The following is a 26,001-nucleotide window of genomic DNA, read 5'->3' as shown; positions in this document are numbered from 1 at the left end:
GTACAAGATGTTCATGATCAAGATCAACAAGAGGTGACAGAAATTGCCAATGAATTACTCACCATGGACTATACTCCAGCAAGAAAGAAACCTCCAATCCATAACTGAATTAAGTACTATAAGAAAATGTTGGTTTTGATTAAAAAAAATGGAAAGGAGAAAAAAAAAAGTATAATATACTTAATTAGTATATGATTATCACTTCTTCTAGATAGATAGATAGTTAATTTTGAGTGAAATATTGTATAACTAGGCATATAATTATACTAGGATATTAGAGAATTTGAGAGAAACATGCATAGTGAAAATGTAAGAGAGCAGCTGATGCTGATGAGATGAGTTAGAAGTGATCATATCAATAATACAAACACCTTGAATTTCCATGTTGCAAAACTATTATCTCCGACAAGAATGTCCTGTGACTGACTTGATATACTTGGATATATATATACATACATATATATATATATATATATATATATATATATATATAACACACCTAAAAAGTTGTGTTGTGGTCCACGTTAAGAAATCAAAATCTAAAAAAGAAAGGGGGATAAGCTAAAGGAACAGACTGATACAATAAATATCCCATATGTAGGGTTTTGCAGTAAATTAGGGTTTGTGCACATATATGACAGCTAGTTGCTTATAACGACATTCGACCCTCATGTATATATACACAGACACACACACACACATATAAATACTCCTCTTCTTGTTTTATTTTTTTTTTATTTTTTTTACTTTTGCTTTTTTGTCGATCTAATCTCCAATGATTTTGAATTGCTTCACCATGGGAATGTGTTTAATCATCTGTCATTTGAATGACATAACAAGATGGAAAAGAAAACGACAATATATATACATATGTATATACACATATATATAATATGATACAGCAGAAAGAACATATATAATTTACAATGGATAAATCATTCTTAAACTAGGGTTAAGTTTATATTATTTTGCATCAGCGTTTCATTCAAAAGAACATTAAATTTCATTTGCTAGTCTTATCTATGATATTAGGTGAAAAAAAAAAGGAAGAAAAGAAATTCTGATCATCATTCTTCAATATATAGCTGCCATTAGAACCTAACTAAAAGTTCACCATTAATACATGTCATGCTTTTCTTTTGCACCAAAGTCTTATCATAGGTTATCCCTAGAAAAATAAGCATATGGAGTGATGTAAAATCAAAATATGATAAAAAGATATATTATATCTATTAAGAATGTTAAAAGTTAGAGAAAAAGTTATTTTTAAATGACTAGGTTGTTCATTCTTATTCCTTTCCTAAGGTTATTTTTTATTAACCATCTCCTTAATTTCCAATCAAGTATTCCATTCTTACCATGTTTTCATGCTTTCAAATCACTTGAAATTACTGCTAAAGCTATTCCTTTAGCCATTAAATCCAATTTCTTTGAATCTTGTGTTGAAAATTCGATGATAAAGTTGATTGATGAAATCCCTAATTAAGCTTTTCTATTGCTTCTTTTGGATCTAATACACATTTACTAAAACTTTATTTTAATGTGACTATGCATGGGATTGGTTCTCAATAAGCTGGAACTGTTACCATGGTGATCAAAAACTTCGAGTGTTTTTTTTATTTTTATTTATATTTTTTTTGTTTCTCTACAACGAGAACATTTTTACAGTCAAGTATTAAGCTCCTACGACTTCTTAAAGAATCAGTGTTGAGAATGAAGAATTTAACTAGCAGGAGTCTAATTCTAAAATTAGTGGAGACTGGGGCAACAAAGATATAAATATTAGGAATAATATAAGAATTAGAGTTATTTTAAAGCTATTTTATTTTGCGTTTATCTATTCGGATTATTTAGGATTTTATTCGAATTTGAGTTTGATCCTTCTTAAGTTTTATACAACTATAAATAGAGCTAGTATTTGCCCTCTCACTTAAGCTTTAATGATTATTATTGAGTAAAAATATTTTTTCTCTATTACACTTTTTAAAAAAAAATCTAAATTCCTCTACTTTTTCTCTCAATTGTTCTCATTCTCTTGATCTCTTTCTCTCAATTGTTCTCATTCTCTTGATCTCTTTCTCTCTTTCTTTAATCAATATTGGTCCTACATCACTTTGACTATATGTGATTAACTAATATATAGTTTATAAGAACAACTTTACAGTATGCACGGAAATCATCAGGCTAATAATTCCAATCCATTAAAACAAAAATATTAACGATATGCTATTATGTTCATATGTAGAAAAGAAAATATGACTGGGAAATCTTTGTAATCACACAGAATTCTTCTATTTTTGATACTAGAATATAATATAGTCCAATGCACAGAGATATAGTCCATCATTAGAGACTCTTTTCACCACTGGAGATACATAATTGTTTTGACGCATAAATTTATCATCTTCTTTGGTGCATTTCAAAGGATGTTAGGCAAAGAAAGGAGAGAAATTGGTGGAATAAGAAGTTAGAAGTTGTTGGATATAGTGGAATGTTCATATTATGTTTAGTGTAGGCGAAAGTGAATAATAAGAGGGTTATTGAGATTTAGCCATGAGAAAAGAATTATGCAAAAATCATTTGGAGATGTGAAAAGAAATTGGTGGATGTTAAATATATACAAATACATAAAAAGAAAAAAAAAGACACAATTAATGATTTGGTTTTAAATAAAACATCTAACATGCAAACAAGAGCTGTCTGCAGGACTGCAGAATTGGAGGGCCATTAATCTTATGATGTAATTGGTATCCAAAGACATGATGGTGTTTAAAAAACAGGTCGTTTTCCATGGAAATTTCTACGTGCCAGTAATTTATTATTTCTCAAACTCAACAATTAAAATCACAACGTGATGAACCAGTTTTATTTTGTGCAAGTAAAAATACAATTAAACTATAATAGAGATTTAGAGTATCTTTCTGAAATAAAATTATTTTGAATTTTCCATTTTTCATTTTTACCCTTTTTGGCAACGGAAATATTTGTAATTTTCTCAGTACAGTGACATGACAGCAACCTTTGTCTTGTTGAGTCCCTTATGTCTGTGTGACCTTTCCATGCTGTCTGTAGCAAAGTTGGCAACCATGTCATGACAGATTCAATTCCCCCAAAACATTTCTTAGCACCAAAAAATAAAATAAAAAAATCCTGGAGTTTGTTTCAACCAAGATTTTATACTCCAGAAAATACTCTGCATTGAAGTAATTTGCAAAAAATTGCAAATACAAGCAGACAATGAGGTATATTTATAATTTTTTATTCCAAGAAAATGTTAAAAATAATGCAACTGTCCACGAAAAGTTATTGCCTGTGCATTCATTATTTTCCTTTTCTGTTTCTTTTTTTTCCCCCTTTTGGGAATCTCCGAGTTGAAAATCAATCAGCATTTGCCTTTTTCTGAGTAATCAAAAGTTACAACAAACAAAAACAGGCAGAGAAGGTACACTATTCATTCTTGTACTATCTTCTCGTAGAAAAGCAAGCTAGCTTCAGCAGCAAGGACATCTTTCTCGGAAACGCGATGTACTTCAGAATCTGAAATGCAGAACCAGCATTCAGGGTCGGGCTCCGATGGGGTATCAATTTCATCTTTAAACGAATCTGAACCGTCTTTTGCGCTGCTATAGACAGTGTAATGCCCCGCTGCCAGCCCTTCCATAGTGCTCCACAACTGAAACTAGACGATATAAACAAGGACTTGGAGGGACCACCTGGGAACTCTTACTAACCTGCAAGACAAGACATGCATGTTAGAAAAATGCTTGGAGGCACCAATGGTGTCCACCACCACAATTAATAGAAGTAGGGTGCCATCTGTGGGGTCCCTGTTGTGGGACCTATTAGTGTGTGACGTTGGATACCGCCGGTGTCCTATAGTATTGTTCCACGCATTAGGTAGAAAACCAATAATCTTCAAAGGCTTAAACACATGCGGAAATCCGTCTGCTCAATGATTTGTCCCAAATTACAAGACAGCTATATCAATATGACAGTATCAGCAGATTTCAGCTAACCTGCTCATCTGGTTGCATCTCTATGTCTGTATGCAGGGCTTTTGAACAGGCCCCAGCTTCGATAAAATCGGATTGCCACGGTAAATCTTGTCCCTTGCTAGAGTAGAAACCTCCTCTTGTTGCAGGATACATATAAGTCAGATTTCTTGTTGTATCGTATTGTATGTTAGAAATTTCGGTATGAAAACTTGGTTTTCCATAATGTGGGTGCACTTGCCCTCTCTGAAAAATTTCTTCCCGGGTCATAAAGGCCACCCCGCTTGTCATGAATGAGGAAAGGTCCAAAATTAAAGGAAACGAAACATGGCCCTGCAATTAGTAATGTATACCCCGTTATCACAACAAAGTTTACATATAAGTCAGATTTCTTGTTGTATCGTATTGTATGTTAGAAATTTCAGTATGAAAACTTGGTTTTCCATAATGTGGGTGCACTTGCCCTCTCTGAAAAATTTCTTCCCGGGTCTTAAAGGCCACCCCGCTTGTCATGAATGAGGAAAGGTCCAAAATTAAAGGAAACGAAACATGGCCCTGTAATTAGTAATGTATACCCCGTTATCACAACAAAGTCACAAATTACATCAAATTAATGACCATATTATGAGGTAGTTATAACTTTCTAGTTTCTGTCATCAAGCTCATGGAATTACTTTTAGAAACAAGTGAGAATGAGGGGACAACATATGCAAGCTAATCCAACAAAGAAGCAACATAGAAAAATTAAAACTGGACACATATTTTGAACATTACATTTCAAATCCTTGTTTCAATATATAAAAAGGTGCAGAAACTTCTCAACATGATGAGCAAAAGTATTGAAAATGCAATGTTAAAGTATAAAACTATTGTTGGCCCACCTCCTAAAAGCTTAAGCTTTTGGGATGGATTGGTAAACTAACATGCAATATTCTTGATTTGTTTCGGTGGTATAAGTATTCATGAGTCTAACTAGAAAAGTAAATGCTAGACTAGAAAACCACACAAGGATAAGCAAAATTGTATATACCTGAAGTTTGACTAGTTCGCCAAAAATATTAACAGAAACCCGCTTTAGATGAATGCACAGAATCTGCAAGCACAGAGCAAAGTTATTGTGCATGTTAAAGTAATATATTGGACCTAGAAAACCACACAAGGATAAGCAAAATTGTATATACCTGAAGTTTGACTAGTTCGCCAAAAATATTAACAGAAACCCGCTTTAGATGAATGCACAGAATCTGCAAGCACAGAGCAAAGTTATTGTGCATATTAAAGTAATATATTGGACTTTGCTCCACAACTGAAACTAGACGATATAAACAAGGACTTGGAGGGACCACTTGGGAACTCTTACTAACCTGCAAGACAAGACTTGCATGTTAGAAAGATGCTTGGAGGCACCAATGGTGTCCACCACCACAATTAATAGAAGTAGGGTGCCATCTGTGGGGTCCCTGTTGTGGGACCTATTAGTGTGTGACGTTGGATACCGCCGGTGTCCTATAGTATTGTTCCACGCATTAGGTAGAAAACCAATAATCTTCAAAGGCTTAAACACATGCGGAAATCCGTCTGCTCAATGATTTGTCCCAAATTACAAGACAGCTATATCAATATGACAGTATCAGCAGATTTCAGCTAACCTGCTCATCTGGTTGCATCTCTATGTCTGTATGCAGGGCTTTTGAACAGGCCCCAGCTTCGATAAAATCGGATTGCCACGGTAAATCTTGTCCCTTGCTAGAGTAGAAACCTCCTCTTGTTGCAGGATACATATAAGTCAGATTTCTTGTTGTATCGTATTGTATGTTAGAAATTTCGGTATGAAAACTTGGTTTTCCATAATGTGGGTGCACTTGCCCTCTCTGAAAAATTTCTTCCCGGGTCATAAAGGCCACCCCGCTTGTCATGAATGAGGAAAGGTCCAAAATTAAAGGAAACGAAACATGGCCCTGCAATTAGTAATGTATACCCCGTTATCACAACAAAGTTACAAATTACATCAAATTAATGACCATATTATGAGGTAGTTATAACTTTCTAGTTTCTGTCATCAAGCTCATGGAATTACTTTTAGAAACAAGTGAGAATGAGGGGACAACATATGCAAGCTAATCCAACAAAGAAGCAACATAGAAAAATTAAAACTGGACACATATTTTGAACATTACATTTCAAATCCTTGTTTCAATATATAAAAAGGTGCAGAAACTTCTCAACATGATGAGCAAAAGTATTGAAAATGCAATGTTAAAGTATAAAACTATTGTTGGCCCACCTCCTAAAAGCTTAAGCTTTTGGGATGGATTGGTAAACTAACATGCAATAATTCTTGATTTGTTTCGGTGGTATAAGTATTCATGAGTCTAACTAGAAAAGTAAATGCTAGACTAGAAAACCACACAAGGATAAGCAAAATTGTATATACCTGAAGTTTGACTAGTTCGCCAAAAATATTAACAGAAACCCGCTTTAGATGAATGCACAGAATCTGCAAGCACAGAGCAAAGTTATTGTGCATGTTAAAGTAATATATTGGACTTTTAAAGTAATATATTGGACTAACCTTGGTTTTCAATAAGCTAGTTGCAAAGTTGAAAGCGTTTGTTATAGGATGGAAATCATATAAAGATAACCAAAAGAATAATAAAATTGACCATTTCTTGCTAGTTCCTTCCGCTAATAGCACTTGTTTCAGCTCCAGTTTACAGATTTTCCTAGCCACCAAATTAAATCAAGTTGCAGAACAAGTTTATTTTACTCGAGGGAAAAAAAAAATTATATAACTTGGGACTTTAGCCTATGCTTTCTATTACAGTGCATCAATATCTATTCTAACAGAATTTGCTTGCTTTTATTGTTCATATAGTGCCATCAGATTTCCATATCTTATGATCCTAAAATCACGAAAACTTGAGGACACTTCTATCTGGTATGGGACAAAACTTCACCTACTTAATCAATAAAAGCCTGGCGTATTTAATTATTAGCTTCAAAGGCCTACACCTTAAGGTCTAGGTTATGTGATGCCTGGAATCTCCTAAATGAGGTTTTACATGAAAGCATCAGAACACATACCTTCGGAGAACGAGCAATGCTTATCTGCTTCAGTGTATATGAAAACTTGTTTGACCAAGGGAAACAAAAAATTCTTCGGCAGTCACAAGAATCTTGCTCTGTGCATATCCTAAGTTTCTCAATGTCTGCCTGAAGAACAAAGGTAAGAGCACAAAGTATAGAATGATGATGATAGAAATAAATTGCTTAAGTAAAAATGTACAAGAAACTTTGAGAGCGAAATCTAGGCGACCACAAAAGCATCTCAAACACACACACACACACACACACACACAAAAAAGAAGAAGAAGAAGAAGAAGTATTTCTCGTTCGTTTGATAGACACACACACACACACACACACACACAAAAAAGAAGAAGAAGAAGAAGTATTTCTCGTTCGTTTGATAGTATTAGCCAAGTATATGTATCATGCAATGAGGAAAACTGACCATATTCCTTTTGACGATTTGGAGTGGAAAATGAATAATAATGCTCATGCATGAATATTTACCTCATTTCCTCGTATAGAGGACAAGTACTTGATTCCAGCAATATGCCAACAATTGCTGCAGTGGTAATTCTCCACTTGTTCGGCAACAGTGAACTGCTTTAGGCAATTTTCCAAGCTACATCGAACCATCTAATGACATTGAATGTAAAAGAAGGAAAAAACACAAAAATTAAAAACAGTTCTGTAGAAAGCAGTTAAGACAAAAATAAAAATCAAGCAACAGGCTTAAATATACGCACTATCAGAGTGGAACCTTCAGTAACATACTATGGTGGCACCAGTATCAAGCACCGGAGAAAGTGGCAGGCTGTGAAATGCTTCAAAATTCAGTGAAATCTGCAAAAGGATACAAACTAATAAAGGCTGGCCGTTATGAGTTACATGTGAAACTACTGCACAGCAGTAATTTAATTTGTCGAAAAGGTTCTCCAAGTAGACCACTCAAACAAATTACATATCTGCAAAGAACTTGCTGACAATCAGATGTATGAAATCGGCAAAAACAAGTATATTAGATTTAATTATGCAAGACCACACATTCAGGGGTGTGGATCAAGGTGGACATAATGAAGGTATTGAGGAATTTCATCATTCGGGGGTGGTCAATTACTATACGAACCACACATTCTTATGCCTCATTCCGAAGAAAATCAATTCTCGTAAGGTGACAGATTTCAAGCCAATCAGTCTAGTGACAAGCTTGTACAAATTTCTCACGAAAGTTTTCGCAAATAGACTTAAAGAAGTTTTGGGGACAACTATTTCAAAGACTCAAAGTGCGTTCATTAGAGGAAGACAAATATTAGATGGGGTTTTAGTAGCAAATGAGCTAGTGGAGGACTATAGATCTAAGCGAAAGGAAGGAATGGTGTTTAAATTAGACTTTGAGAAGGCCTACGATCACGTGAATTGGACGTTTTTGGACTTTGTGTTGAGAATGAAGTGTTTTGGAGATAAATGGAGGTTGTGCGTGAATGGATGTCTAAGATCTGCAAACTTCTCAATTCTGATTAATGGCAAACCAAGAGGGAGGTTTCATGCAACCAGAGGTATTAGACACGGGGATCCGCTATCCCCTTTTTTGTTTACCATAGTTGCTGATGCCCTTAGCGGTCTTCTTGAAAAAGCTTCGCGTTTGGGTTTAGTTTAAAGGTTTCATGGTGGGAGATGAAAGAACGACGGTAACCCATTTGCAATTTGTGGATGACACGTTGCTATTTTTAGACCCTCATTGTGAGAACTTCAGAAATGTTGCTGCAATTCTCAAGATTTTGTCACTGTTCGGGCCTCAAAATCAACATGAATAGGAGTATTGTGGCTGGCATCAACATGAATACGAGTATTAGGGCCACAAAATCAACATGAATAGGAGTATTGTGGTTGTACGAGATATAGCGGTGAGTGGCCGTTGAAATATTTGGGTCTATCATTGGGTGGGAACCCGTTATCTAAGGAATTCTGGATGCCGGTTTAGACAAGATTGGATGATTGGAAGAAAGGCTTTTTGTCAAGAGGGGGGCGGCTGGCATTGATCCAATCCATTTTGGCAAATATTCCTATTTATTACCTCTCCATTTTTAAGCTCCCGGCCTCCACTAGAAATTTGTTAGAAAAAAGGATGAGGAATTTTCTTTGGGATGGTGAAAAGGACTCAAAAGTGGACTGTTTGGTAGCTTAGAAATCGGTATGTTTAAGCAAGAAAAATGGAGGATTAGGAATTGGAAATCTAGTGCACAAAAATCAAGCTCTTTTGGGGAAATGGTAGTGAAGATTTCCACTAGAGCAGGATTCTCTTTGGGCCACGGTCATTAGAAGCAAATATGGGCTCCATCTGAATCACTGAGATTCAAATCCGGTTACACATGGAAATCATCGAAGTCCTTGGAAATTCATCTCTCAAGGTCTCCCTGTTTTCTTGGAAAAGGTTAAGTAGGAAGTGGGGGAGGGTTCTAAAATTCGTTTTTGGAAGGATAGTTGGATAGGTGATCAGCCTTTGGCTAGTAGATTTCCTAGATTGTTTAGCCTCTCTAATTCTGGAAATTCCAAAATCAATGAAGTTTTTATTTCTTCTGAGCCCTTAGAGTGGAGTTGGAATTTTAATTTTAGAAAAAATCTTAGGGAAAGGGAGTTGGAGGAGTTTGTGGATCTGTCCAGTGTCTTGGAGAATTTTTCTCCAAGGCCTCAAGTGAAAGATAAGAGGATTTCGATACCCAATGCAAAGGGGTTCACTTGTGCTTATTTTTTTCATTCCTTGATTGATGTCCCTAATTCAAATCTCATTCCTTTTCATGCTAACAATTCCATTTGGAAAACTTGCGTTCCTTTAAAAGTTAAGGTTTTTGCCTGGTTGTGTTATCGGAAGAAATTAAATACAAGTGATTTGGTCCAACAGAAATATCCTCATATGCTTCTTTCGCCAAGTTGGTGTGTTTTATGCAAGGAGAATGGGGAAGACATCGATCATTTGTTTCTGCATTGTCAGGTTGTGCGGGGTTTCTGGATGCGTCTCTTTAAAGTAGCTGACTTTCTTTGGATCAGCCCTAAAAGCTGTACTTCACTACTGGAAGAGGATCTAAGAGTGTTTGGAAATGGCAAGAAGGGGAGGATTATGGGGAAAACAATGGTGTTGGCAATCCTATGGGTGACGTAGCTGGAAAGAAATCGACGAATTTTTTAGGATAATGATTCCGAAGAGTCAGATCTGTTTGATAAGGCTCAATTCCTGGCTTCGCTTTGGGCTTCTACAGATAAAGAGTTTAAGCATTTTCCTTTGTCTTTAATTCTGTTAAGTTGGAGGGATGCATTGAGTCATTGAGATTTTGTGGTTTTGTTTCTTACTAGTCGAGATTATCTTTTACTTTCCGCTTTTGAGGATTCCTCATCCTCGTCACCTAGTATTGATTAATCTTCATCAATAAAGGTTTCTGTTTACTACTTAAAGAAAAGGATAAATTTTATTTTTACCCCCTGAACTTTGATCGCGTTTTAACTTTCCCCTTGAACTTTGAAAAGTGGTCTACGTACCCCCCGAACTTTAAAACGTTAGCAAAAATGCCCCTTCTATCAAAATTCCATCCATTTAGGCTGATGTGGCACTAATTTAAAGAATAAAAAATTAATCTTTTACTAAAATCTTAATTATTAGAGGCACTAATAATAGAAAAATCAAATTATGTTTAACACTAAGTAAAAAGATATTTTCCTAAAAACATAAATGAAAAGGCAAAACTAAAAGAGATGAAAAAAAAAAAAAAAACAAGCTACTGCCCACAAGAATCCAATAGAGCTCATTACGCAGTAGAATCACCATTCTTTCCTTAAACCTTGGCTGAAAATTCATTCTTTCCATAAGAGAGTTCACAACCAAGATGGTCTTGGTCACAATAAATAAGTCCCTGCATTTTTGTAAAGATAATTCTAATCTGGCATCAACTCGTAGGCATTGTTTAAGGTATTAAATTATTTTTTCTTCACGCCTCCCTCACCGCCACCTTGGCCAGCTCCTTCCTCACTCCCTCGTCACAAAGGGATCAAACCCATCTTCTTGCGTTTTCCAACCCAGGCCATGGAGTATCTAAAAAAGATTCATCAAGACCTTCCTTTTGCAGAGAAGAGCTATTCATGGGTTCTCTCTTTGTGCGAGAGAAGGAATTTGAGGAGAGTGTGTTAATTCTTTTTTTTAGGGCTAGTATTAGGTATAACTTGGGGTTTTTTTTATGGAGGTATAATTTGGATTTTGATTATTTAATTCTTTAAAAATTAAGATTTATAGCTTAAATTAATTTTTCATTCTTTAAATTAGTGCCACATCAACCTAAATGGACGGAATTTTGACACAAGTGGCATTTTTACTAACGTTTTAAAGTTCAAGGGGCATGTAGACCACTTTTTAAAGTTCGGGGGGGCAAAGTTAAAACGCGATCAAAGTTCGAGGGGTAAAAATAAAATTTATCCAAAAAAAATTATGCAAGACCAATTTGTCTAACCAACGTTTTTCAGTACAAATAAATTGTAAACTAAGATATTTTTATGCATGCAACAACAGACAGAAATATAACTCTTATAGGAAGGTCAGAGTAATAATAATTACTGATATGAAACATTATGAACCTGAGATGAACAACTTTGACAAGTTAAGATGCTACCAAGAACCCCATCAAATGGTCCAACAAAAGCTCGCTGCCACATTTCTTGCTTGCTCAAGACCTCCCCCCTCTTTGGTGTAATAATCCTGCAACTCGAAGAACATAATTCCAACAAAGAAGGGTTTCTTGGATCATAACACCCCGTAAATTCTTCTCTTAAAGAGGACAGGATATGAAGAAAAGCCTCGGCTGCATCCTACAGACAAAATTATATATCAAACGATATCAAAATACCCATAGAACTTGTTGTAAAATTTAAAATTAAAAGTTGGACCTGCTGGGCAGTGAGATTGAAACTGGGAATGTAATGAGCGATTGCAAGCATTACTGTCCGAGGACTCAACGCTACTCTTCCTTCACCAACTACACATAATTCTATAGAGACAGAACATTACTTAACTAAGTGACAATGAGTTAAATGTAGAGAAAATCAAGAAATAATATCATTTATATTTGCATTGTATCAAATGAGACCAAAACTTTCATGAATTATTAGTCTGACTATTAAGACTGCATGGTATAACAGAAAATCCAAAAGAACACTTTCTTTATTTTATGTTTCTAGAAAGTGAACAAAGGGTGAAGATTCTGCTGCGCAACATCTTGAGAAGACCTCCACTCTTAAAGAAAAAAAAAAAACGTTAGAGATAGTTTGTGAGCTACCTTCGAATAACGAAGCTAAAGCAACTGCAAGTGGCATACTATCAACTAAATCCTCATCAGCCGACCTTTCACATTCCTCTATAGCCTTTTGCAAAAAAATTTGGAAGCACGAACAACTTGCTAAAGCCTGATAAATTTTTCAGATTCAATTAATCAGAAAAAACTACATAACTGAATTCAGTTGCCCAAATTGCAAAAATAAGTAAACAATAATCGCAAAAGAAAAAAAAATCAAAGTAATAACTAAAGTATTGCTTTTCTTTCTGGTTTCCTCTGTTTTGTTGGCACCCAATCAATAATTACATTTCCATGTATGGAACAAAATAAACAAATTCTCGCTCTCTTTTCTATTTCATTTCGAAAAAAAAATCAAAGTAATAACTAAAGTATTGCTTTTCTTTCTGGTTTCCTCTGTTTTGTTGGCACCCAATCAATAATTACATTTCCATGTATGGAACAAAATAAACAAATTCTCGCTCTCTTTTCTATTTCATTTCCTCTGTTTTCTTGGCAGTCAATCATACACACACATAAAATCACACACACACACACACACACACATATATATATAAATATAGTGTGTGTGTGTGTGTGTGTGTGTGTGTGTGTGTGTATTGTTGCCCAAATGCCAAAATAAGTTAACTATAATCACATTTTTTTTTGCTATGAACTATAATTACATTTGTTAGAACAACAATCATAGCTATTGTTAGAACACTATCAAATAAATAAAATCTCGATTTTCTTTCTGGTTTCCTCTATTATCTTGGCATCCAAACAAAAGTTAACAATTCCACGGGCACTGAAACATGATCATATACACATTAATACCTGTAAAATCACGTTGAGAAAACAATTGTTGCCGAGATTTTGCAACCCGGGCACCAAGCGCAAACTCCGAGGAGAATCTTGAATCTTACTCAACCAATTAAAGCCGCTTAATTTGCCCAATTTACCGTCTTTTATTAAAGCCAAAACAAAACCGGCAATTCCGAGAATCCCAGCTACAGATATGCGAAACCCACAATCAGAAACCAAGTTCTTCCAATACCCATGTTTGAATTGGTGAATCAAATCGTTTTGGTTTGGGTTTCGTTGCATTTTCTTTCTGTTTTTACTATGGTTTTGGATATACTTGAATTATGTTGTAAACGCAAATCCAACAAAGAGGAAGAACAAAAAAACATAGAAAGCTGAAGTTGCTTGACTAAATTTGGACTGTTTTAATACAAAAACCCTATAGGGGGCAGAGAGAGAGGAACCCCTCAATTTAGCACACATTTTTAAGAATCTTTACACATACAACAAAATTTGACCTGTTATGACGAAATATAGCCAAAAAAACATTACATATTAACAACAACAAAAATTAATATTACAAGAAAAATAATAACAATAAATAATATTATTAAAATAATTATCACGTTATTTTGTAGTAAAAACATGAATATCATTAAAATATTTACTATGTAACTTTCGTTATTCCTAACATATTTTAAAAAAAAATTTGTTATAATTCAACCCCCGCACTTACAAATTTGTTGGTGTATTTTTTTGGGGAAAAAATTTCAACAATAACACTTATGAATAAATTATTATTATTTTTAACATCATTTTTATCTAATTACACAATTAACATTGTCATGCCAGTAAAAGTGAGACCATGCCGCTTTTACTTGAGTTAAAATGACAATTGTGCCTCATTTCATTTTTGAAGCCTTATAAAATTTAAATATTCAAAGTAGAGAGAGGAGAAAGAACGCGGGTGTGCACAGAAACCAAGAAACCCCAACTACCACCACCTTGAGCAGCAACGAATCAACCACAATGAGAACCTACGATAGCCAGCCAGAACGCACGAACCCAGCAGCGCACAACGAGAACCCACGAACCTTCGCCGAAGAAATCAACGCCTAACCTATAAGCACGAACTGAGAAAACCTCACCCTCCTAACATTCTTCGTTGGAGAAATCAACCACGAAACAAACGAGGTCAATGGCGGATTCTGAGACAAAGTTAAAAACTTTGTTGGCTTTTCTTGTTTATTTGTTTTTTCTTAGGTATTTATTGTTTTTTTTTCTTTTATCATTTTTTTGTCATTTTAGAAGAAAAGAACAACTTTAGAGGAGGAGATAAAAGCATATAATGTCAGTTATTTAAAATTTTTTATTGTCATTGGATTGTCATTATGCTCCTTATTTGGTCTGTGACTCTGTCTGATAGCCGGTCATAACATTATCACTAGTTGGTAAGTGTATCATAACCAGTCATAACGTGCAGTCATAATACAATGACCGATGGTCATAATGATATGACCGCCCATCAGGCAGGCAGGCTTATAGTGTGACTGCCTTACTGATGAGATTGCGATCATAGCATTATAACCGTCAGTTATAGTACTGTGACCGCACTCTCTGACTACCTTATGATCGATCATAATACAATTACCGACCGATCATAATGCTATGACCAGCCATAAGCCATAACACTATGAGCGAGCCTGCATGATGGTCATGAAATTGTGACCTCCAGTTATAGTACTGTGGCGACTATAACTTTTGATCATCATCCTAAGTTCATACTTAACCTCTACTACTTACTAGTTATAACCTCTTAAAAAATTCAAGCCAATTTTTTTCATTCTTACCATGTACGTCTAAATGTTGTAGCATTTAGCTAGCCTTCTGTTTTCAACTATTCGTAAAATGCTGTAGCACTCTGACGGCATTCTGTTACATTAGTCATCAAAATACATAAAACACTATTTTATTTTACACATAATGTTTAGCAGTGTTTCCAAAACACGTGATACATCCACAACCCACTTGTCCACACTCCACTGTTGCATCCTCTCTGCATGCCCAACAACAAGTTTCAGGGAGCCGGTGCCTTACTCGAGCTTCCTACAACACGAACAAACTTAATGAGCTTTCGCTCAGCAAGTATCAATAGGTCATAACAGATGCAATAATTATGCATACCCATATATGCATTCATGTCATATATTATAATACATTCTGTACTACTAAAACATGTATGGCTTATGTTCTTCTTCTTTCATTACATTCTTTGTTCTGTTTTCATCTCATTTTAGTCGTTTACATCGTATTTTCACGTTCTAAACGACTTTCATTTCGTATTTCTCATTCTTTTCATTCTTCTTTACAGATACTGTACCTTTATATGGAATGGTTTCTATTTTTTATTTTCTTGTCTTTTACTTCTTATGGGTCATGTCCTGTTGTACCATAGCGCGCATAACCATTGAAGAGTGGGGTAGCTAACCAATCCAACTCAGTCACGGTTTCATATCTTTCATAGTCTTATAATAACCTTTCCTTCGAAGGCTGGTACAAACAGGACGTTTAGTCTCTTACCGCTTATCAATTTTCTCATTGAAACGGTAACTTTAGTTAAATCTTATGAATTTGTGCATTATTGAGCATTTTCTCATGAGATTAACTTTTCGTTAAAGTTTAACCTTTCATTTCTCTTCGTTTGATCTCGACTTAACATCGATACATACTTTTTGCAGAATAAAGTTCTACGATTACATAAGTCTTGTAGATACTTACCTAACATAGTATCTAACATTCACATTGTATCTAACATTCAAAATTCTACTATATGCACAATCTTTGTGCAACATAGAAAAGTAAGCTTGTTCGTGATATAGCCACAGAAAAACTATTGTACTTACCAAAGTTCCGCTAACAACGCGTCTTTTGTCTCACTTGACGCTTTCCGACTTCAACCGTCAATCGATCTTATTGCATAAATTTTTCCGATCGTTAGATTCAAAATATAAGATTAGTAACTACTTGGAAATTTAATTCGGAAAGGTCTACAATTCTTATGCTTGGTATTCTATCCCAAACTATTTCCGATCTCAAGAATTTTACACTACAACCGTGCAAATTACTCAGTCATGGGCCTAATTTTCAGTTTCGGTCCAAAACTGTGAATTCTCGTTGTGTTCGGTTTCTAACCATCACTGATTATCGAAACACCTTTCTTTTCACACTTTAATCCCATATTTCTCTTGAAATCCAGTTTTAGTTCAAATTACTCAAACTAAATTTCAGCAGAGTTTCGCCTATTTCTGCATGTTTCCCGAGCCAACCTCAGCTCGTTTTATCCGTTGTTTCCACCATCAAACACCAACCATATCCTTTCTCTTTCAAAAACACCATAAATCTTAATCATGGTTTTAGAGGTTTTCTCAACTTTTCCAACAAAATTCTCTATATCAAAATTGCTAAAAACCAAGGCTAAATAACCAAAAATCTAACCTTAGATTCTTAGATTCCATGTTCTCAAACCATTTCAAGCAAAATCCTTACCTATAGAAAATTTTTCCCTACTCTTCTCTACACATCCACGGCAGCAAAGAGAAAGGAAAACAAGAGAAAATCTTGAAATCTCACCTTAGGAAACAAAGGTCAATCTCTGGTGGCGCGATGCCTCGATTACTCTGTCGATTTTTGGTCTAACTCACTGTTTCTTACGCTGGAAATTTTTTTTTCCTCTCTATTCTTCTTGGATGCTCTCTGGTTCTTTTCCACGTACAAATGGCCATATATGCCTTAGTAAGTTTTGCATTAGTTGCGTGAGTTACCAAGCCTATGTGATTTTCAAGGTGAGTTACCCACGTGAGTCACCAATGTGAGTCCCCGCCTCATGTAGTAAAGCCAAGTGTACCCCTGCATGTTTAATACATATACATCTCACGGTAATAATCTTTTTGACCTACCCTTTTCTTCTTCTTTTTTTAAACCGTACCCAGCGATAATCTTTCATATATATATATATATATATATATATATATACATATGCTATAATTTTACATATTTTCCGTCGGTCCATAAGACAGTCATAGTGATGGAACTCATTTTATACAATTACTAATAACATTGTAGTCGATCATAAAATTATGACCGGCATGTCATATTAATATGACCGCCCATAAGGTGTGTTATGTTTTTTTGTCTATGTTTTTTTATTTGCCTTTATACAATTACTAACAACATTGATATTGTGTATTATTACAATTCATGAGAATGGTTCTAGACGATGACATCAAGAACGGTAAAATAAATCGTACTGTTAACTATAAAGAAACCATCAGAATACTACGGCAGGGTCTTACATTGACTCAATTTGAGAAGTTGGAGCTTCAACTTGTCGTAGTGAACTTTTTGAAGCTCCAGAAGCTTGGGTGGGCTGACCAAGTTGTCTACAACGTTATCATGCACTTGGCCGGTGTTGATGGGAAAACAAAAGACTCTTTGTAATGTAGAAATAAATCAAATTAATATATTATTACAAGATACAACATATAACTTTAATTAAACGAAACACACATAAAAGAGTCACTAGATTCATGTTAAGCTTGTTGATGAGCCTGGGTGGAGTGGCACTAGATTCGTGCAGGTTTTACGTTTGTGTCCATAAGAATGACATCTACTGCACTTGATTGTATCAGGTTCTTCACCTTGGCATAAAATCCTAGTAACATGAGGTTTTCCAGGCCGACGCTTTATTTTAGGAGGGTTCATAACTTGGTTCCTCATTTTTTCATCAACATGCCATCATTCTGAGCTTCCAATAGGACTAACAACTCCTCGATAGGTTGCAAAAAGTTCATCTTTCGTGTAGTACTTGGAGCAATAATTGGCTAGACTCATTTGTCATCTGTTACACACAGCCATAACATGGGGACAAGGCAGTTGGTCCACCTGAAATTACCTGCAGGTACATGTCATCTCTCTTATATCCATAATCCAGATCGTAGCAAATAAGTTGGTGACAGAGTACTCAAATTGATCAGTTACTCTTACATGAGACGAAAATCATAGTATATGTTTACTTGACAAGTCAATACATAACTACTAACTCACCGTTAATGGTAAACCCACAAAAAATGCATCACAAACACATTTATTTGCTTTCGGAGATAAGGTGAAATCAAGTTTAAGGGCGGCTTCGCATCTCTCAACGAACCATCACTGTAAGAACTCCCTTAATCATTCGACAAAATAACCTACAGGCATTAACCTGACTTTCTAATCCACATTATTCAATTACTCAACAATGTTGGTTGTCATTATTGCATACCACCATCCATTGAAGAATGCGTGCCACCACAACTTACAATGTGACTCTCTCTTTTCAATGTGAAACTATTAAGGGGGCGTTTAGTAGAGTGATTCATTCCCTGATTCGAATCATAATTCGTGATTCGCTACAGTATTTTCTCTCATAAGAAATACACGTAAATAAAAAATGATTCGAATCACATGATTTGAATCCTCCAACCAAACAAACCCTAAAAGTCTCATCTCTTGTCAATGTGAAACTATTAAAAGTCTCATCTCTTGTCAAACAATACCTCAACCGCGATGGAGATCTAGTCAAGGAGTTCGTTGGAAAACCAGAATTAAAAATCAAGAATCAAATATTCTAAAAATTATATGCTTATGCAATATTCTTTAATAAAAGCTTAATACAAATCATTATTACCACGTTTTTGTCTACATTTTACGGTAATAGATTCTCAATAGTATCTCAGAAACACAAGACTTTTGTTTATCTCTTTATCCAAGATTTTTTAACCAACCAACAAATTTATAAATGTCCTACTACCCATTATTATAAATTAAATTACCCAGCTTTGAATTGTATCCAGTTTTGTATGGGTTTGGCACAATTCCAGTTTTGTATGGGTTTGGCACAATTCCAATTTTGTGAGACATATTACAATAATTTTACAAATCATGACTACAACTTTACAAAAATTAAAAAGTTCAAAAAGAAAGTTGCTTAAACTATACAAGTTCAAGAGATAAATGTGCAACACACCACATTTCCACGAGAACAAAAAGAGCACATCACCCTCCAGATCGTACGTCAGCTGAGAATACTCAAACTTAATCGTATTTCTTTAACAATTAACTCGCGATCATTATCAAAAGAAACTACAAAGTGAGCGGCGAAATTCAAAAAATACAAAACAAAAATTATTATCAAAATAAATTACTATAGAAATTTATTTATAAGGACAACATCGAGAAAAACGCAAGGCATTGTTTCCAATACTAAATGAAACATATCCAGAACAGGGGCTGAACTAAGAACATGGGCCGACAGCCGGTTTCCAGACGCCTTAATTTGTCAAATTCATAATTCGACAATTTATGAAGCATGATCGGTCAAATTACAACATACTGATAGATTATGCTGCATAAAACCTGATCAACTATGCTGCATAATCAATCACATTATTTTAATTTTTCCACAAATATAACCAAATTAAAAGCAACAATAATCAAATTGAAAAACACAAAATCATCATCAAATCATAACCAGACAAATTATTACCAAAATAATTTGGGGGAAAAAAACCCACCACCAACATAGAACGAGCAATTATACATCTAAAATCACAAAACTCACGCTCAAAAGCAACATTACCTAAACCAAACAACAATATCTTCTTAGTTTACCAAGCAAAGAATCCAACTTCAAGAAATGGCTGTCTACAAATAAGGGAAACATTTTATATTTTTCAATTACCAACAAACACAAAATCATGCCTAAAAAAGACAAAATCAAAAATTAAATCAGTGAAAACAAGAAGCCAAACAAATTCTCAAAAAAAAAAAAAACAAAAAAAAACTTTGAAAAAGTGAAAGCAACTCAGTCCCTTAGATGTTCATAAGATCTGCGATCATATCCGCAAATCATTACAGGTCTGTAGAGACTCATCACAGTCACTCGTTCATTTAAAACAATAAAAAAATTAAATACAGCTGCTCACACCAAAAAGCTCTATAATAACTAAATGAACCGTCAAAAACCAAAACGAAATACTAAGAGCATGTTCTTTTGTCTAAAAACACTCAAAAAAAAAAACAACTTGAGTTCTAACTTTATTTAAGTTCACGTTCTTTAAAATTTTAACTTTATTCAATTTTACTCAATTTTATTGAAATTACAACTTCAACTCAAGTTATAACTCTAAATTTAACTCAAAAACTACACTCAAGTTAAATAACCCCTAAATAGCATATTCAATTGCAAAAAAACAAAAAAGATTCAAAAAATGATTATATGGAATGTATAGTCACCAATTAAAAAGCCATAAATATTGGGTTCTAAACGTGACGTTATCATAAACTTACCCTAAACTTCCATAAACTTGTTCTCAGCTGAGAGAAGGTAGGGAATTTTAGCTCATCCTGCCATAAACTTACCCTAATTACGAATACGCAACCCAAAAAAAATCAAAGATGTAAATATCTCACGAAAAGTTCTTTTGACACGGTTAAGAGAGAGAGCCTTCATATACTATCCAGCGGAATCTAATTACATGAGGTGCCATTGGAGCCCAAATTAAGCTTCCACAATAGCACCATTCAAATCTCCGTTCTTATTATCAATCATCAGGCTACCTCAAATTCCACTAATGCATTTTTACACAAGATAAGAAATTAAGTCAAACTTTAAAACAAAGCCTTCAAATTCTAACAAAAAAGACTAACAACAACGAATTCATTGGTCTTGCCTCAGAGGTAGTGACAATTATGCGTATCATCATATATCTGTATCTGATAATACGTGCATTAGAAATGCATCACTGGCAAATGGCAAAATATATTTGCAAAATTTAAATAAAAACAAAACAATATAAACACGTATGAACAAGATTGCTAAACATCTTAAGAAAAATGAAAAAAAGAATATATAGGCTTCATTTAAAAAGGAAAAACAAGTATGGTGAAATGAATGAAGCCATAGTATATGCATCAGAGAGATTCCCAACGACAAATCAACATCCTCAATTAGAGTGCTGATGTCCCTGTCTGTTTATCATCACTTGCAAGAAGTATTTAGTACGAAAAAGCAATTTAAAATATCAAAATGAAGAATAAAATGTCCATCAGAGAGATACCCAACAGACCGGAGTCATAATTATACCAATTTGAAGAAAATAATAGAAGAAAGAGAACGGACAAGGGTCGCAACCTACAGAAGTTAAATTTTGGAGCACAAATGCCTCAAGATCAATATCTTTTCATATAGATTAATCTCAAACTACCAACAACGAACTCTAAAATTAAAAACAAAAAACAAAAAAACTAGAAGAAAGAAGGTGCTCAGAAAAGTCATTGAATGGATGAGAAATTATCCTCATGTTAAATCAGATTAACGAGATTATGAAAAACTTCGTCATCGTACCTTCTCATTAACAAATTCACACGAATTAAAAAATCCGCCAAACTACCAAAAAGCCCATAATCCAAAAAAAAAAAAATTACCAATTTGTTTGGGTTTGATTTGGATTGCATGGTTTGGTAAATTTTTTGAACATCCTCACCATGATCTTTCTTACCGGATATAGAATAACCATCAGAAACCAAGATTTATCCCCAGCAGCTAACAAAAGCTGTACGGTCCGCATCATGGTTAAGTCCTCAAAGACCCCATCATTTGGTTACCTTTCAAACCTAATCCATTAAAAGAAAAAAGTAAAACACAAGTTAAACAAAGATTTTTTTTTAATTTTCGAGCCTGGAAAGCCTCAGATTAATTTCTTTTCATAGACATTGATCTCAAAGTATATTTAAACCCATCATAGGCTCTCAAACATACAGAATTAACGTAAAAATCTATCAAATAGAAACAAAGAAAATAATAGAGTAATTAGAAAAACCAAAAAAAATGAAGCAAACGGAAGATCAGACAACATCAAACACATCTAACATGGTAAAATTGAATAAAGTAAAAAGAACAATAATCCAATAAGGATAAATTTTTTAGAGAAGATACAAACTATTTTCAGAAACAATTAAAACAGTAAGAATGAGAGAAGCATAACAGGTTTTATAATGAAGAAAAGAATAGGCATCAGAGTAATGGGTATGAGAAATTTGTCATCAATCAATTTTCAGAGTGGTGCATGACATCTCAATTGCTCATCACTGCCTTTCCAAACAACAATATCCCTACACTGTTGTGTTCACATATCTGGAGAAATATGTACAACATAAAACAAACAAAATGCAATCATTATCAAGATTTTAAAATTTTCAATTATGAGAATATGTTCATAGAATACAAAAATAGAACATGCTTAAGAAATAACAGTGGAAGACAATATGAATGTTTCAGACATCCAAGGAAGGATTAAGCAGCACAAGCTCTCAAGCCTGGCGAAGGCGAAAGCTCTTAGGCGGCCACTGCGAATGTTTTGAGAAACAAGCCTTAGATTTGTCATCATCAACAGCAGGAACATAGACACAAGAAACATATAACAAAAAGTGAGCAAATGAAAACACTGAAAAACAAAGCCTCAGGATTTTCATCGTCAAACATAAATTTGATCAAACAGTATTTAAAACGAATTTGATAAAACATAAACTATTGAATTTTCCATCCCAAAATGATCAGCTAGACACCAAGAAACAGCTGACAAAGTGAAAAGGATGGAATTGAATAAATATGAGGGACTTGTTCATCCCAAAAGCACTCACAAGATCACTGCTAAAGGGGGCAGACGTTTTGTCCCAAAATCTACCACTTGAAGCATTCCATTTAGTTGGTGAACAAGCAATAAAAGAAAAACTCCTAAAGCAATTTTGCTATAAATCAAACATGTAAAAGTAATCACGTCAAAAAAAAGGGATATAAAAAACGAAGATGTCAATGCAATTAGAGAAAGCTAGCTCAGACATCCAAGGAAAGATTAAGCAGCACTAACTCTCACGCCTGGCGAAAGCAAAAGCTCCTAGGCGGCCACTGCAAAAGTTTTTGAGAAACAAGCCTTCGTAGTTATCATCCTAGACAATTCCGCTACAAAGAATGAACAATAAAAAAATATATAGCAATCAGGGGCTAATAAAATTTTCCAAACTATATAATCAAAGAAAACTACATAAAAAGCTAGGAACATACATCGACAAAACAGAAACATGTAATAAACAGTAAAGAATTGAGAACACTGAAATACCAAATTAAAATGAACAAAACAATATGCTTGCATTTAAACAGGCAGAAAAACCATTAATATATACACCAAAACCAATATAAACCAGAATTAATCAATTCCTGCAACATGACAAAAACACGAGAAAAGGAATTAAACACACTAGACAGCATATTTAAAAATTACTCCATTTTTTTTTGGGGTTTCAGACATCCAAGGAAGGATAAAGCAGCATTAGCTCTCAAGCCCGGCGAAGGCGAAAGCTCTTAGGCGGCCACTGCGAATGTTTTGAGAAACAAGCCTTAGATTTATCATCATCAACAATAGGAACATACAAACAAAAAGCAGAAATCTATTGCACATTCTATTAAGCAGATAGAAAATCATATACCAAAATCCAATATTAAACAAAACAATCCATTTCCAGCAACATTAACAAAAGAAAACAAAAGAAAGGCAATTAACAAACTAGAGGGTAGCGCAATAAGCTTTGTGGGAGTCTCAGACATCCAAGGAAGGATAAAGCAGCATTAGCTCTCAAGCCCGGCGGAGGCGAAAGCTCTGAGGCGGCCACTGCGAATGTTTTGAGAAACAAGCCTTAGATTTGTCATCATCAACAATAGGAACATACAAACATAAAACATAAGTTTATTGCACATTCTACAAAGCAGATAGAAAATCATATACCAAAAGCCAATATTAACCAAAACAATCCAATTCCAGCAACATTACGAAAATCAAACAAAAGAAAGGCAATTAACAAACTAGAGGGTAGCGTAATAAAGCTTTGTGGGAGTCTCAGACATCCAAGGAAGGATTAAGCAGCATTAGCTCTCAAGCCCGGCGGAGGCGAAAGCTCTTAGGCGGCCACTGCGAATGTTTCTGAGAAACAAGCCTTGAAATTATCATCATAGACGTACAAAAACAACCAAAAATCGATTGCAAACAATTTACAGGTTTTCAACAAAACAAAGAAAAGAATTTTCAGAAACAATGCCGATTTTCTACAGAAGACGGAAAAAAAAACTGAATCGAGAAAACATAAACGTAACAAAATCGCAGAGAGAGTTCATCAATTTACGGATGATTCAAAGGCTACCGTCAAAGCCAAGGGCGAATGTCAAACAATTACTCCATAGCCTCTTGAAGAAGATAGAAACAGCCGTAAAAGAAAATATTGATTTAAGAGAGAGAGTGAGAGAGAGAGAAAGAATGACCTAATAGCGTTGAGGATAGATCGTGGCCGCCATTTTATAGGGGAGGCGAGGCTTTAGGGTTTTGGTGGGTTTAGGGTTTTGTGAGATCAACGGCTGAGATTTCAAATGGAACAATCTGGAAACTAAACCATATTCACCGACTCTGAGTCCAGGCCCAGATTCTTATGGGCCAAGTCACGTTTGTCCTGATCATGGCCCAAGTCGTTTTTAGGAAATACGATCTCGTTTTATGCCAAAAAAAAAAAAAAATTGTATCTTGTTTAGGGTAGGGTTTTACGTTGTCAACCTGATTTGATAACACTTCACACTTCACGGCTCGGGAGTTGGGAGGTTTTAATGAAAAAATAGAAAATTTATCTTTCTGAATTTTTATTTTTTATTTTTAATAAATATTTTTTTATTAGTGTAATTATTTAACTAAAAAAGAATTAAATTAAGAATAAAAGTTAAAAATCATAACTCATATACTTTTAAAAAATATTTGTCAACATTACCCTTAAGTTTTTGTTGAAATCAACCTTCAGATTTCGAATGGAACGGTCTATAAACCAAACTGATAATTGTACCATTGCCTCTTAACTTTTTCTTTTTCTTGCATAATACATCCTAAGATTTTAATTTCGACAAATTACAACGTAAATTTTAAAATTAATATCAATTGAGATTCAATAGCTAATTGATAGTATCAAATTGGCGTTTTAAGACAAGTATTCATATATCAAAGTAAAATTTGTCATTTTTCAAACTGTGTTACATGCAAATTTTGTATTCTGAACCATTAATTTAATAACACTCATTATACTAGGCATTAATTATTACCCCTCTTAATGTTGAGGGTATAATTTGCTAATATTATAAAGCTTAGGATATATTACTGTAATAAATGAACAGTTTAGTTGAGGGTGCAAAGTAAGAGTGATTTACATATGTGTCCATTATAAAGAAGGTGAAAAAAAAAAATTGTCCTCAAATAATTATATTTGCAGATAAGTCTATATATTGACCTCTAAGGACCTTTTTTATCATTTTTAATCGTTCCTTAAAAAAAGAATCAATACGTTTTTTGAGATTCTTTAACACAGCTATTACATGTATGAAAAACAATTTCTAGATAATAGAACTATAATGGTTTTGCTTTTATAATGTTTTTTTATGATAAACTCTGGTTATTTAGGATAAGTATAAGTGAATTGAACTCACTACCCATCTTAAATGGTCATTCTATGTTGCACTTCAGACTTTCTAACTATCCCGAAAGAAACTGGTAGTCATTATTTTTTAATAATGAGAAAAAAAAATGTAAGAAAAAGTATGTCGAGGACGCTTCGCCTTCAAGGCCACCGGAAGAGTCATTTCCATTCAATTTTAAACAAATTTGATAACTATTTGTTATTTTTGAAGTTCATGATAACCAAATTGA

General features: G+C 34.3%; 1 protein-coding gene, 1 long non-coding RNA gene and 12 other non-coding genes across 14 annotated transcripts; all 14 read right to left on the bottom strand.

Moving 5' to 3' along the window:
• Positions 1-3,257: 3,257 nt before the first annotated feature.
• LOC21390135 (ubiquitin carboxyl-terminal hydrolase 27) lies at positions 3,258-13,661 on the bottom strand. The gene is given in 14 exon segments (XM_024165677.1): positions 3,258-3,643; positions 3,645-3,731; positions 4,017-4,325; positions 5,023-5,085; positions 5,174-5,356; positions 5,642-5,950; positions 6,427-6,489; positions 7,077-7,205; positions 7,569-7,697; positions 7,836-7,904; positions 11,679-11,909; positions 11,988-12,088; positions 12,377-12,503; positions 13,208-13,661. Coding segments are annotated over 14 exon segments (2,262 nt in total). The 5' UTR covers positions 13,478-13,661; the 3' UTR covers positions 3,258-3,451.
• Positions 13,662-20,069: 6,408 nt separating this feature from the next.
• On the bottom strand, positions 20,070-20,154 carry LOC112091603. Its single transcript, XR_002902213.1, has one exon. It is a non-coding gene; the product is annotated as a small nucleolar RNA SNORD25 (small nucleolar RNA).
• A 786-nt stretch (positions 20,155-20,940) lies between these two features.
• Positions 20,941-21,021, bottom strand: LOC112091609. Its single transcript, XR_002902219.1, has one exon. It is a non-coding gene; the product is annotated as a small nucleolar RNA snoR122 (small nucleolar RNA).
• A 157-nt stretch (positions 21,022-21,178) lies between these two features.
• On the bottom strand, positions 21,179-21,262 carry LOC112091606. The gene has a single exon (XR_002902216.1). It is a non-coding gene; the product is annotated as a small nucleolar RNA R44/J54/Z268 family (small nucleolar RNA).
• A 271-nt stretch (positions 21,263-21,533) lies between these two features.
• LOC112091608 lies at positions 21,534-21,616 on the bottom strand. Its single transcript, XR_002902218.1, has one exon. It is a non-coding gene; the product is annotated as a small nucleolar RNA U30 (small nucleolar RNA).
• A 7-nt stretch (positions 21,617-21,623) lies between these two features.
• LOC112091601 lies at positions 21,624-24,569 on the bottom strand. Its single transcript, XR_002902211.1, has 3 exons — positions 24,446-24,569; positions 22,913-23,231; positions 21,624-21,886 (listed from the first exon to the last, which is right to left on the bottom strand). It is a non-coding gene; the product is annotated as an uncharacterized LOC112091601 (long non-coding RNA).
• Positions 21,953-22,024, bottom strand: LOC112091605. Its single transcript, XR_002902215.1, has one exon. It is a non-coding gene; the product is annotated as a small nucleolar RNA Z267 (small nucleolar RNA).
• On the bottom strand, positions 22,282-22,366 carry LOC112091604. Its single transcript, XR_002902214.1, has one exon. It is a non-coding gene; the product is annotated as a small nucleolar RNA Z221/R21b (small nucleolar RNA).
• On the bottom strand, positions 22,543-22,664 carry LOC112091602. Its single transcript, XR_002902212.1, has one exon. It is a non-coding gene; the product is annotated as a small nucleolar RNA SNORD14 (small nucleolar RNA).
• LOC112091607 lies at positions 22,805-22,908 on the bottom strand. Its single transcript, XR_002902217.1, has one exon. It is a non-coding gene; the product is annotated as a small nucleolar RNA snoR99 (small nucleolar RNA).
• On the bottom strand, positions 23,102-23,225 carry LOC112091613. Its single transcript, XR_002902223.1, has one exon. It is a non-coding gene; the product is annotated as a small nucleolar RNA SNORD14 (small nucleolar RNA).
• Positions 23,566-23,687, bottom strand: LOC112091611. The gene has a single exon (XR_002902221.1). It is a non-coding gene; the product is annotated as a small nucleolar RNA SNORD14 (small nucleolar RNA).
• LOC112091612 lies at positions 23,862-23,983 on the bottom strand. Its single transcript, XR_002902222.1, has one exon. It is a non-coding gene; the product is annotated as a small nucleolar RNA SNORD14 (small nucleolar RNA).
• LOC112091610 lies at positions 24,159-24,281 on the bottom strand. The gene has a single exon (XR_002902220.1). It is a non-coding gene; the product is annotated as a small nucleolar RNA SNORD14 (small nucleolar RNA).
• Positions 24,570-26,001: the final 1,432 nt, after the last annotated feature.

This window comes from Morus notabilis, unplaced genomic scaffold, assembly GCF_000414095.1.
Source record: "Morus notabilis unplaced genomic scaffold, ASM41409v2 Scaffold84, whole genome shotgun sequence".
NCBI lineage: Eukaryota > Viridiplantae > Streptophyta > Magnoliopsida > Rosales > Moraceae > Morus > Morus notabilis.
The sequence above is the reverse complement of the archived record's forward strand: the minus strand, read 5'-3'. Positions and strand labels throughout refer to the sequence as shown.